At 38.5% G+C, this 13,819-nt stretch overlaps 1 protein-coding gene across 4 annotated transcripts; it reads right to left on the reverse strand.

The window, feature by feature from the left end:
* Nucleotides 1-492: 492 nt before the first annotated feature.
* On the reverse strand, nucleotides 493-10,315 carry tpte (transmembrane phosphatase with tensin homology). 4 transcript variants are annotated; one of them, XM_047378944.1, is made up of 20 exons: nucleotides 10,149-10,315; nucleotides 9,917-9,965; nucleotides 9,484-9,568; nucleotides 7,943-8,023; nucleotides 7,799-7,846; nucleotides 7,549-7,710; nucleotides 6,992-7,111; nucleotides 5,629-5,728; nucleotides 5,453-5,516; nucleotides 3,273-3,337; nucleotides 3,102-3,162; nucleotides 2,934-3,015; nucleotides 2,668-2,756; nucleotides 2,522-2,583; nucleotides 2,352-2,432; nucleotides 1,471-1,576; nucleotides 1,287-1,384; nucleotides 1,114-1,209; nucleotides 943-1,013; nucleotides 493-840 (listed from the first exon to the last, which is right to left on the reverse strand). In XM_047378944.1, the coding sequence occupies exons 3-20, from the start codon at nucleotides 9,525-9,527 to the stop codon at nucleotides 735-737; spliced, it is 1,536 nt and encodes a 511-aa protein (XP_047234900.1). In that variant the 5' UTR covers nucleotides 9,528-9,568; nucleotides 9,917-9,965; nucleotides 10,149-10,315; the 3' UTR covers nucleotides 493-734. The 4 variants fall into 4 exon arrangements, with proteins under 4 accessions (XP_047234900.1, XP_047234901.1, XP_047234902.1 ...); XM_047378945.1 differs by lacking the exon at nucleotides 10,149-10,315 and having other exon boundaries at nucleotides 9,917-10,115; XM_047378946.1 differs by lacking the exons at nucleotides 9,917-9,965; nucleotides 10,149-10,315 and adding an exon at nucleotides 9,817-9,909.
* Between the last annotated feature and the right edge of the window lie 3,504 nt (nucleotides 10,316-13,819).

Raw genomic sequence — 13,819 nt, forward strand, 5'->3', positions numbered from 1 at the left:
GATGTAGTCCATGTCCTAGATTAGGTCTGTGTGAGGTTCCTAAAGCCACAGCCCACACCTTGCTTGAGTATATTCATTTTTACTAGCATTTCCTTCCAACCACACCTATCAATCTGCTTGCTTACAGCATTGTGAAGAGGCAGATTTAGCAATGATCAATTGTGGTTTACTCTCCTCGAGGTCCATGAGTATCTACTTGGGATTGTGCAGGCAATAACATGTCTGTATTAAAAATCCTTTCAAATTGGCCTTATGTAAAATTCAAGATCTCGGAGATACCGGGTTTGGGTTGCATTAGCTGCAAGCCATCAAAACGAATTAATGTAATGAATTAGGTTCTCAATATTCAGATTTATTAAGATGAATCTGTAGATCTTTACCAAGAACAAACTCATCACTGCTACTTTAATTCTGCCGTCTAGTCAAAAACAATAGATAGCATAAAAAAATGTAGGTTGTCTTAAGTCACATACAGAAAGGAGTTTGATTCACTAGGTTTGTACCACTTGTTTAATCGCAAGTGTTCCAACATTTCACATTCAAGTGCCAAAATACATCAGAGCAATCCTTAAGTTCTTTCAATCAGAGTTGGATCTCGGGCTTACCAAGATAAACATCTATACAGTAGGTTTAGGCATTTCAAATATTATAGCAAGCTCTTTGGTGTTTACTGATTTCTTCTGAGGTTTTTCCAAAATCACATGTTTTCTGTCCTTTTCTTTTTAAAAGTTGCTTTAATCAGAGTCTGAGAAGAACATGGTGACACCAAAGTCTTCTTTGTACAGGCTCCATGTTTTAGGCTTATGCGGGTTGTCCAGCTCTTCTCTGGGCAAAAACAGCCTAAATATATATATAAAAAAAAAAAAAAGATCAAATGGTGCTGATGCCATAGAGGAATATGAAGGCTATAGAAACATTGGTGTCAGAGCAAAAGAGACTTACTTGTTTTCTGCTATAAAGGACGTATTAAACCAAAAGTAGAAGGGAACATCTTCATATCCTTTCGGAAGACCCTGATGGGAACAAAAATAAATATCACTACTACAGTCGGGTTAAATGCAAACTTTTATCATTCGTAAGATAAAGAAGAAAAAAAAAAAAAAAAAAACTCACCGCACTTGATTCAAACATAACCTTCACGTCCCCTTCAACCACAGGCCCATTCTGCAGACTGATGATAGCTGCATTATTGCCCACATCAGGAAATACCTTAAAAACAACCAAAAACATTAAGTTACAAAACAGTTAATTGATGACGCACAACTGAATGAGTCTATGAAGCTCACTTTGCAGTTCTCCTGTTTGGCGCACAGACACTCAAAGACCAGCGCTTTCTTCACTATTATCTTCACCCTAAGATCACTGCCGTCCCCCTTACCCACACCTGGACACAAACAAGAAAACACATATGTACTAGAACCCTGTGTCGTTGAAGCAATTGATCTGAGTGGGTTAGGTTCACTGGGTTACCTGCTATAGAGTGAATCCGGATGCTTTTTATCCTCAGGCTTTTAGGTGGAGGCAGCTGTCGTTTGTACTGCGTCTTCATGATCTCATAGTACCCCACATAACGGCTCTTTGGTTTAAACACAACAGTCTTTTTTTAATGATTAGAGAAAAACAATCACACTCTTTGCTAATACATGTGTGTAAAACTTCATTTTTAATATTCTACTCAAGTAAGTCTGCTGCTTTTCTCAATCTTCCACATTTTCTTGGCATAACTGGTTTTACTTTTTTCTGAAGCAACATTAAATAGTGGTGTAATTTGTGATAATATAAGCTAAATATTTATTCTTTTCTAATGTTCTGCTGGTGAGCTAAACCTCATTGCATTCCTTTTTTATGTTTACCCTTTTTTGATTCCAACATTACGACCAAAACAGGTGAAAATCTTAAAGGTTTTGGCAGTTTTATAGTTTTAAGGCATTACATCATTTCTAAATAGTGTAAGTATGTAACCCAGGCATCCTATAGCAATGCCTTTTTTACTTCTGAAAAAGGTATTGCTTACAACTCTGAACATATTATAAAACTGTTTTATTTGAAACACTTATGTTGTGGTTACCAAATTGGGAAGAAAGGAGAGTGACACTGAAACAATCAAATATGGGTGATGTATAAATATAGCCTTTACATAATTAATTAATTTATTTTTTTTACTTTTTTTTCCCACAATGATTGTGTTTAAGAAATTTCCGTGTCGTTCCTTACAGCCGCCACACCAAGGCGCTATTCAGAAGCGAATCAAAATAGCAACGTTTGAGTAAAACCCTTTAAACCAAGCTCATAGTCAGTGAATGCTCCAGTTACACATTTCTTCTTGAACTGGCCCAGTGGTCTTTTCTTACCTGTGAGGGAGTCTCCACTCCCTGAAACTTGGAGCTCTGACTCTTATCTGTCCGCCTCTCACCAAAATACTCCAGACTGTCCTGGAACACAAATGGGCATAAGGAAGTGGCTTTGTTTTAAAATAGTTAGCTCATTCATTAACTCTGCTTTGAACAATTCAGAAACTAACCTGTGCACTCTCAAACTGGTCACTGTCAACGAGCCACGTGCACACCATAGTCCCTGTGCGTCCTGTGAGACAGCAGTGAGATAATTAGGAGGTATGAAGACACAGCTAACTCAGATAATGAAACAAGTGTGATTCATTTAAGTCACCTTTCCCTCCTTTGCAGTGAATAGCAATGATATTTTTAGGATCAGCAGACATCCACTCCCTCACACTTGCTGTGTATTTCAGCATATCTCTGACAAAATCCAAACAAAGACACCATGATAAACTACCAAGCTGGTATACGGACATTTCTATGTTTAGCACCTAGACATTGCTTAAAAATTTACAATATGTGTGAGGATGCTTATAAGATAAGATCAATATTAATAAACAAACATGCAAGGCAAATATTAAAGTAAAAGTTTCTTACTCTAGGGAGGGTACATTGTGATCATCAATAAAAACCCGTTCAACCCTGTAGTGGAAGAACTTGGGGTCGTAGCCTTTCTCACCTGAAAACAAAAGTATCACTGATATTGTTGACATGGTTCTACATTAAGAAATGTTGCACATGAGATGAGAGCACAGTCCAACTCACTGCACAAGTTGTAAACTTTGTAGTGTCCTCCATGTTTAGTGTCTAGGAACCTTGCAACCTCCTGCAGAAAAAGACAAAGTTTATTTTTTTACAGTGAGCATAAACTATAAGTGAGGACCCGTATAAACTATAATTCAGTTATAGTTTATATGAGGACTATACTTTACTTACACCAATTGGATTTCTGTAGAAGGCTTGTTTCCCAGAGGAGGGGAAAGACATTGCAATGACACGGTCTAGAGAAATGTACAAAGAAAATATTCCACCTGAAATTCTATTGTTCAGATGTTTATAGTCATGTGACAAACTTAGCACAGCCTGTAGGTTTCTAAAATACTGTATTTGGACACAGATATTTAATATTAATTTTAATAATACTAAAACATGAGTATAACAGCTAAATGATGGGAGAAAAAAAAAGCCAATGAAAACCCTATAAGGTTTTTATGGGACCTACAGCAGGCTCCTGCCATTTTTAATATAAAAGTGCATATCAATGCTGTCAGAAACAGACTGCACAGCTTTTACATTCATGGGAGGTCAACAAGGAGGAAACCATTTACTCTCCAAGAAAAAAAATACATGTAGGACAAACTGTTGTTTGCCACAAATCATGTCCAAAGACCAGAGACCTAATGTACAAAGGGTGTGTACAAAGAAATTGGCCTTTTCCACTCATAAGTGTCAGTGTTGGGAGTAACGGCATTACAAAAATAACGGCGTTAGTAACTGCGTTACTTTTTCGGTAACCAGTTACCTACTAATTATTGGTAACTGGTTACCAATAATTGGTTAGCCAATTACTTTTATCATTTCCGTAACGTCGTTATAATGTTTACAATGTAACGCAACGCGTTACTAAAACTCAATAAGCGGGGTTCAACAAGAGCACAGATCTACTTTTCTCCCACAGCTACAGTGAATGTTGTTTAAAGCTCTTCAAGGAAAAAAGGAGGTGGGTGAGTGGTGGAGGGGGGCACGGACAAATAGCGGCATACGTGATGCCGAATGGCCGAGAAGGCATCAGGTGGGCGGGTTTTCACCACACTGAGTAAACCAACAGCAAGAGAGATGGAGGGGAGTCGTGTAAATTCAAAGACAGCATTTGAAAATTGTAAGCGTAGGCAATATTTCGTGTTCGATGAAGTTAAAGGCGAAAATGTGCACGTGATTTGAAAGTTATGTCCGGGAACAAAGAAATTATCAACGTCCGTGACCAGCAAGTCCAACCTTATGAAGCACCTCGCTTTGTCTCATCCTTTGACAATGCTAGTGGCTAGCAAACTGAGCCAAGGTTGTGGTCAGCATGCGCTCCGACAATCCTACACCGTGCAAAGAGAAAAGGTTTGATTTCTCTGGTCAGCCACTTATAACATCATTTTAGATTCTAAAAAGTAACTGAATAGTTATTTTGCCTAGTAAGTAGTTACTTTGATAGTGCAGTAACTGAATTACTAACTTATTTTTGGGAGATGTAACTATAACTAGTTACGTTTTCAAAGTAACGTTCCCAACACTGATAAGTGTAAATGTCTCCAAGGTTGGTGTAGGTAGGCACATTTTGACACTTGTTGGACTCATTGGCGACACCTAGAGGGCATTAAAGAAGTGCGGCGAGGACATCATCCTTTTTGGCATTATTTCTCATCAGTAGTTAAACCTATGGAGAGCCGTTTCATTCAAAATTAAATAAATACTGCTATTGATAAATTATTAATAAATATTCCATGAAATAAATAAATATCCCCATGAAAAAGAAATGTTTATCTTGTTTTATTTAATTCATTTGAAGATTTATTTAATTTAAAGATTTATTTATTTCATTATGCAGTTTTATTTTCTGAGACTTATTTTGAAAAGCTACATTACGTATTTCAGCGACTTTTATTTTTTAACCGTGTTTTTCATTTTAAGCTCTTTTTATATCATGTTCTTATATTCAAATGAGGGAGGTTTATCTGTGGGGCGGCGCTGGGACAGCAGGGCCGAGCTCAATTCGTGGCTGTGGCCGGCAGAAGCATGCCGCTGCCTGTCAGAAGACAGCATGCTGGAGGGAGCCAGGGGATTCTGCGAGGGAACAACAGGAAACCAAGTGGTTTCCTGTTGTTGCTGGTTAAACTAGTGTCTGAGTGGTCTACCGGCCCCCCGAGTGCCTCAAAATTAACAAGGTTAATTTTTGTGCAGTTAAATCCATTTTCTCTCGAGATATAAAAAAAAAACAATGATTAGATAATAATTAAGAACAAACATTTTAAGGTTTTTTTTCTATACCACTGTATATTTAGGCAGAATAAAGCATGCAATGTAAGCTTAGTACAAATTTATTTCAAAAACAAATTCATTACTCCTACCAGTGACATAGGTAAGATCAAGATCGAATCCATCCCTCTGATAACGCCTCTTATTCTCAGATATCTGAAAGAATAAAATATTTTTTCTTATGGCCAAATAAAACAATTACAGTTATTGACACAGGGATTGTAAATGTCTGAGGTTCATTTCTTTGCTGGCTTTCAGAAACACATACCATCCTCCTAGTGACCTTCTCCAGCTCTTTCTTTTGAGATGCCAATCTGAAAATCCTCACCAAGATAATAATTCTCAAGAAGCGAAAAAATGTCACCGCCCTGTCAAAGGATCACAAACCTTAATATTAGCTGTTTTTGTGAAACTGACAAAAGAAAAGCCGTATAGCACCATAGACAAGCTAATTCAATTTAATTTTTTGCTTTCCATGAAGATAAAGGAACACCATTGTTTTGTCCTGGTTCTGAAAACACAATGAACAGGCCTCTGATGACCTGATGAATCTACAAGGTACCTCGGAAGCAAGAAAAAAGAAAAAGAAAATGGTTTTAGGCCCTTTTTAATGGATGTTAAAATTTAGGTCTGAGTCCATATTGACACTTAGGGTTTTTGCACGACCTGTCGATTTTAGGCGTCATTAAACTGAGTTGAGTGCTCATCTCTAACCTTACATTGGACAAGCTGACCAAGTAATTGTAAAGGCCGTGGTGACAGTCAGTCAGTCAGTCATTTTCTACCGCTTATTCCATAGTGGGTCGCGGGGGAGCTGGTGCCTATCTCCAGCAGTCTATGGGCGAGAGGCGGGGTACACCCTGGACAGATCGCCAGTCCATCGCAGGGCAACACACAAACAACCATGCACACACTCATTCATACACCTAAGGTCAATTTAGAGTGACCAATTAACCCAACAGGCATGTCTTTGGACTGTGGGAGGAAGCCGGAGTACCCGGTGAGAACCCACGCATGCACAGGGAGAACATGCAAACTCCATGCAGAAAGACCCCAGGCTGGGAATCGAACCCAGGATCTTCTTGCTGCAAGGCAACAGTGCTACCAACTGCGCCACCGTGCAGCCCGCTGTGGTGACATAGAAACCTAAAGTTGTGTTTCATTAGCAAAAGGACAGTGTGAGATGACATACTCCCTGATCTGAGCTGGAGAAAGCAAATGGATATTTAAGTGGCCTGACAATGATGCCTTGAGCAACCTCACATGTGATTTTTGTTCACTCAGATGTATTATTGCCAAATGAACCAATTTAGCAAAGTACCAGACAGTCCCACCCCTTTTCGAGTCTGTTATTCAGTGTGTTATGATCACTTGTGTCAAGCACAGCACTGAGATCCAATCATACCAAGATAGAAGTTTTGGATAGATGACTGTTAAAAAATACTAAATGAGATACAGGCTTTTAATGCCTTACTGAGAACTCTGGATTAGGCGGTTTTAAAGGCTTGATTGTTGCCGTTTTCAGGGTTTTGGGGGTTATCTGCAACATTTCAGGTGCACCACAGCTAAAACAGTCTATGAAGGCAACAGCAACAATGCATGCTTATTAGCAGAGAAAGGAGAACACCCACCTGGGAATGAGACTAACCCCTGACATGTCACTGAAGGCGTAGATCATGGTGACAATCAGCGTAATTACAACAACACAGGCATCTACGATGTTCAACTTCGAGCTGAAGTACACTTTGAAACTAAAAGAAAATCAACAGAGTTTAATACATTCAACAATATTCTTTAAAGGAGGAACAGATCACAAGCTGCACATTTGGGTTGGTTGTTGATAAAAATGGACTGGATTTATTGAGTGACTCTGTACTGGTATTCCAAAGAAGCAGCCCAACACATGGCACACATTTCCTGTAGAGCTTCCTCTTCGCAACGTCCTGTTGAGCAGCTAATCAGACTGTTCTGCTGACACAGTGTGACTGGGAATGTTTGCATAACTCTTCAAAATGTTTTTTCTCCCACATTCACAGGAAAGCCCTTGAGTGGTGACAGTTGATCAAATCTTTCATACAGACAACCTATGAATAAGTTATGATAACTGATTTTGTGCATGAATCCCATTGTGACAATGGCAGATTGTTGAGAATAAGACAAAAGTCAATACCATTACTTTTCTGCTCACCCTTCCACATAGACCCGCAGGAGAACGTCAGCCAGAAAAAAGAAGGAGATGGTGAGTGACACAGCTTCTAAAGCATCTCCGACCTCTCTGCTCTTTTTTGGCAGCGAGAAGTCCACAATCACGAGCACAATGTCCACAATAATGAGCACCAACCCAAATAAACTGAACATAAAGAATGAAACATTATTACTTCATCACACACAGGAATGAAGGAAATCATTCATTTAAATTTCTCCAAAAACAAACTCACCGAAATCCAAAGGACATAACAAATGGAGTGATTTTTTTCCGGATACTCCTGTAAGATGAGGGAAAAGAACCATCAGGATGTTCATCAAATGTGATTCTGTGCAAATCTGACCACTGCATTCCAAGATGCTGCAAATGCACTTACTGGTACATTGTGTCTGGCACAAAACTCTCCTCTTTTCCATCATCAATCTCTACTTTTGCTTCTTCCATCTTTGTAATGTTTCTGACAAAACAGAAAGGTCAGAGAAGAACAATAAACAAACATACTTAACTATTTACAGACTAACAGGTGCATCTGAATAAATTAGAATATCTTTTATTATTTAAAATCAGTAATTCAGTTAGAAAATGTAAAGTTCTAGATTCATTACTAGGGATGTCACAAAATTTAAATCAGGGCTGATATAGATATCTAATACTAATATTGTTATGGATAATAATCAATATTGACCAATATTATATTCATTTCCCCACTGTAAAAAAATTAAAAGCCCCCATCCCTCCCTCTCCTGAAACACATACACAAACGGCAACAAGACTGAAATAAAAATCAATTATTAATATCGGCCCAGTTTTACTTAATGAATAGTGATATGTAAAAAAACTATTAACGTCAGCATGTTAATGGCAATATATCATGCATCCCTATTTATTACACAGAGAGTGATACATTTCAAATGAAAACACATATGATGCTCTGGTTCTTTACAGACTGCTGTTCCCAAGCAGGTTAACAGAAAGTTGACTAAAAGGAAAAACTTTGTTCAAGCTGCAAAGGCAACAGTACAAGCAACAATAATAACTGTTTGTTTTTTTTGGGTTTTTTTCCCCCCAGAGAATCGTGAAGCAAAACACATTCAAGAGTTTATAGGAAATTAGCAGCTGCAGCTACCCATTTAGAAATCAAAGTCCCTGTGTCTGGAGAAAGACTAGTTGAGATCCAGAGTGAAGTTTCCACAACCAGCAATGATGTGGTCCACTGTATTTTTCAAGTCCAAAGTCTGTACAGCCATTTAAGAAGCTTCAGGGCACCACATTCGTCCCTCTGCTCAAAACTTTGTATGAAGATATATACAAACCTCCGAACACTGCCAAAAACACCAATACTAGCTTTAATGACCATGGTAACATTGTGCTTGTCTGGTCAGCAAACTCCCCCGATCTAAACCATATGGAGAATGTATGGAGTAGTGTCAGGAGGAAGATGAGACACAACACATACAGCAATGCAGACAAGATGAAGGCTGCTATTAAAGCAACCTGGACTTCTGTTCAGGTGCCACAGACTGATTGCATCCATGCAACACCGCATTAATGCAGTAACTCATGAAAAAGGAGGTTTGACCAAGTATTGAGTGCACGTTGTTAGCCTCAGAGAATATTTGCCTTAGTCATATTTTGGTAAACATGACAAGATATCTGAGTAAATGGGTTTTAAAGGCCATAATCATCAAAATTAACAGAAAAACAATATACTTGAATCACTATTGGGTTATGGATCCAACATGTATTTCGACCACTTTCCAAATGTAATTAATTAAAAGGTAAACTTACTTTTCGATGATATTCTAAATAACTGCACCTGTCAGTTTTAACCACAATCACATGTTCTGCTGTTTTCCTTAAATCACATGCACACAATACACACGCACCAATGAAATCTGAAAGACACGTTTCTCTCACCCGTTGACTTCTGAATCTGGTCCTGGGTTGAAGTAAACAGACATGATGATCGTGTGCTTCTGGAGTTTTCCTGGCCGTGGAGTATCTGAGTTAGACAGAAGACAAAGAATTTACTACAGTGTTCAGCGGTTTCTGCAACCCGGTTACAACAACAACAACAAAAAACCACAAAAAAAAAAAAAAAAAACTTGTTCCTGCGCGTCGCAAATTTTTAAAGACGGTCAGGGTTGTTAAAAGTGTCGCAACGCTCTACAGTTATTGTTTAAGCCAAAACATAAACAAGTTGCGCTAAAGAAGTGATGCAGATATTTGAACATTTAAATCTCCAGCCACCTTCAATTCACCGTCGGTACCCGACCTTTAGTTTTAACTGTGAACACGTTGACAACAAATGAACCCTTAAAAACCAGCTAAACTCACACCGCCTGCTTACCGTTAGGAGCGTCATCCGTGAATTTATACAACAGCTGGTCTTGTGACTTCTTGTAGGGGCAGAGAAAGACAGTTCAAAGGTTAACCGGGCAGATTTTTCTATTATCCACTATCCATCTTTTTTTTTTTTTTTTTTTTTGCCAACGTTGTAGTTTCGGATTTCCTGGACTCTACTGGAAAAAAGAAAGGCTCAGCCCCTTTTTCTGTTGTTGCTCAGAACCTCCATTGCTTACCTTCTCGATAAAATCCGACTGAACTTGACCATAAACCTGACCTATAAAGCAATTTACAACACATGAAATTTGAAACAATGGCCCAACAGACAGACTGCAGCCCTCTCGTTTCTGCGTGCTCTCTCACACATCTGGTTCCAATTAAGAACCTTTCCAAACCTACCAGTTTTTTCATGCTCGTATTTTGGGCGTTTCTCGTTTTTTTCTTCAGGCTAAAGGCAACAAAATTCATAATGTGTTTTTTTTTTTTTTTTTGCAAAAAATAAAAGCACAGATTAAAGCTTAAACTTGAATACCCTTTGTTATGTTATTTTTTAACATACTGGTTCTACCAGCTCACACAAAAAGCGTTTTCATGTGTCTCAAACGTGCTGAAAATCTAATTTATCAGAAACATATACAGGTCCTTCTCAAAATATTAGCATATTGTGATAAAGTTCATTATTTTCCATAATGTCATGATGAAAATTTAACATTCCTATATTTTAGATTCATTGCACACTAACTGAAATATTTCAGGTCTTTTATTGTCTTAATACGGATGATTTGGGCATACAGCTCATGAAAACCTAAAATTCCTATCTCACAAAAGTAGCATATCATTAAAAGGGTCTCTAAACGAGCTATGAACCTAATCATCTGAATCAACGAGTTAACTCTAAACACCTGCAAAAGATTCCTGAGGCCTTTAAAACTCCCAGCCTGGTTCATCACTCAAAACCCCAATCATGGGTAAGACTGCCGACCTGACTGATGTCCAGAAGGCCACTATTGACACCCACAAGCAAGAGGGTAAGACACAGAAAGAAATTTCTGAACGAATAGGCTGTTCTCAGAGTGCTGTATCAAGGCACCTCAGTGGGAAGTCTGTGGGAAGGAAAAAGTGTGGCAGAAAACGCTGCACAACGAGAAGAGGTAACCGGACCCTGAGGAAGATTGAGGAGAAGGGCCGATTCCAGACCTTGGGGGACCTGCGGAAGCAGTGGACTGAGTCTGGAGTAGAAACATCCAGAGCCACCGTGCACAGGCGTGTGCAGGAAATGGGCTACAGGTGCCGCATTCCCCAGGTCAAGCCACTTTTGAACCAGAAACAGCGGCAGAAGCGCCTGACCTGGGCTACAGAGAAGCAGCACTGGACTGTTGCTCAGTGGTCCAAAGTACTTTTTTCGGATGAAAGCAAATTCTGCATGTCATTCGGAAATCAAGGTGTCAGAGTCTGGAGGAAGACTGGGGAGAAGGAAATGCCAAAATGCCAGAAGTCCAGTGTCAAGTACCCACAGTCAGTGATGGTCTGGGGTGCCGTGTCAGCTGCTGGTGTTGGTCCACTGTGTTTTATCAAGGGCAGGGTCAATGCAGCTAGCTATCAGGAGATTTTGGAGCACTTCATGCTTCCATCTGCTGAAAAGCTTTATGGAGATGAAGATTTAATTTTTCAGCACGACCTGGCACCTGCTCACAGTGCCAAAACCACTGGTAAATGGTTTACTGACCATGGTATCACTGTGCTCAATTGGCCTGCCAACTCTCCTGACCTGAACCCCATAGAGAATCTGTGGGATATTGTGAAGAGAACGTTGAGAGACTCAAGACCCAACACTGTGGATGAGCTAAAGGCCGCTATCGAAGCATCCTGGGCCTCCATACGATCTCAGCAGTGCCACAGGCTGATTGCCTCCATGCCACGCCGCATTGAAGCAGTCATTTCTGCAAAAGGATTCCCGACCAAGTATTGAGTGCATAACTGTACATGATTATTTGAAGGTTGATGTTTTTTGTATTAAAAACACTTTTCTTTTATTGGTCGGATGAAATATGCTAATTTTGTGAGATAGGAATTTTGGGTTTTCATGAGCTGTATGCCAAAATCATCCGTATTAAGACAATAAAAGACCTGAAATATTTCAGTTAGTGTGCAATGAATCTAAAATATATGAATGTTAAATTTTCATCATGACATTATGGAAAATAATGAACTTTATCACAATATGCTAATATTTTGAGAAGGACCTGTATTTGCTCCTACCTCTTAAAGAGCACCCCAGCAGATCACTTCTGATAAACAAAAGCAAAAGGTCCTGAATCTAAAGGCAAGTTGTTGTTTTTTTACCTCGCCAGGTGTTTGAACAAGCCATCTTTTACAGGCTTCACTGAAAGTTTAACGACTGCGCATATATCGTTTTCCAAAAGTATTCACACCCGCCCTTTAACTTTTTCTATTTGTGATGTTACGGTTAGTGTACGGGACTTAATGTAGAAGGAAAATAGTACATGGTTTTGCTATTTTGTATTGAAAATAAAACTCTGAAAAGTGTGGCGCACATTTGTCTTCAGCTCCCATTGCCTTGATACCCTTAACAAAAGTCAGGGCAACTAGTTGTGGTTGGTAGACCAACACAAAGTAGTAACTATAAAGTAAAAAGAAATAATTCATTCAATTTTTTTTTTTTTGCAAATAATCTGAAAAGTGTGGTGTGCAATGTGCATTTGTCCTCAAGTCCCATTACCTCGATACCCCTAAACAAATGTCAGGGCATCCAGTTGCTTTTAAAAGTCCAATTAGTAACCAGAGTCCAACTCTGTAAACTTTAATCTCGGTATAGTTATAACAGTTTTCTGAAGGCCTCAGAAGTTTGTTGGAGAATATTAGAGCGATTAGCATCATGAAGACCAATGAACACACCAGACAGGTCAGGAATGAAGTTGTGGAGATGTTTAGAGCAGGGTTTGGTTTTAAAACATTTCTTTTACATTTTGCAGTTTGCTATTTCGTCCATCATCCATAAATGGAAAGAGGAAGGCAAAATTGCAAACCCGCAAAGACAATGATGTCCACTTAAACTGACAGGCCTAGCAAGAATAGCATTCATAAGAATAGCAGTCAAGAGGCCCAAGGTAACTCTGGAGGAACTGCGAAGATCCACAGCCTAGGCACGATAACCTGTTGAAACGACAACTATAAGTTGCCCTGTACAGATAAATAAAAAATTATTGGACAATTTAGATTTAAAAATATTTTCATTTTACAATGAAATTTGTTTCTGACAGGAAATTATACTGGTATATCCCAAAGACAATGTAAAAGGGGTATGATTTTTGAGAAATATCTTTTCTTTGTTTTTAATATTCATTTTGGGGAGATCTAGCAAAGGATGGGTAGTGATTAGATTTGCTCCTTGTACTTTTTCTGTCCATGGGATGCATGGTTGTTGTTAATAAAAAAATATTTTATTGTTTAATCCTGAAATCAGAAAATTTGGGATGGTAGAATATGTTTTATTTTGGATGTAAATAAGATAGAATGTTGATATGATCCCAAGGAAGCAGGGAATAATACTTTTTTACTTCAACATATTGTCCTTTTTGAAGACTGTTTTCCATGTCTGATAAGTTTTGTTCCTGTTTTGTTTTATTATATTTTATTTTAACAAATCAATAAACTATGTTGTAATAGCAAAATTAAAAAAATAAACTAAAGATTTAAATTTATTTAACCAACTGATAAGTGCACAACTTTGCATATGATGTATGGTCTCAACCGATCAAGGGCCTTATTGGCACAGTTGATGGCAATGTTTTACTCCATGGTTTAAATGTGGCGAAGTAAAGATAATTGCCCAGAAGTGTAGAGAAGTGATCGTTCATTGCGTTCAACAAGCTATATCAGGAATACA

The sequence above is a fragment of the Girardinichthys multiradiatus genome, chromosome 11, assembly GCF_021462225.1.
Source record: "Girardinichthys multiradiatus isolate DD_20200921_A chromosome 11, DD_fGirMul_XY1, whole genome shotgun sequence".
NCBI lineage: Eukaryota > Metazoa > Chordata > Actinopteri > Cyprinodontiformes > Goodeidae > Girardinichthys > Girardinichthys multiradiatus.

Excerpts from the sequence above, each read along its gene's own strand:
- tpte (XM_047378944.1), bottom strand. The coding sequence starts at position 9,527 with ATGTCTGTTTACTTCAACCCAGGACCAGATTCAGAAGTCAACGG. Across the intron at positions 3,016-3,101 it reads CAAAGTTTACAACTTGTGCA|GTGAGAAAGGCTACGACCCC; the intron begins GTGAGTTGGACT and ends TTTTGTTTTCAG. Across the intron at positions 1,577-2,351 it reads GAGTGGAGACTCCCTCACAG|AGCCGTTATGTGGGGTACTA; the intron begins GTAAGAAAAGAC and ends TTTAAACCAAAG.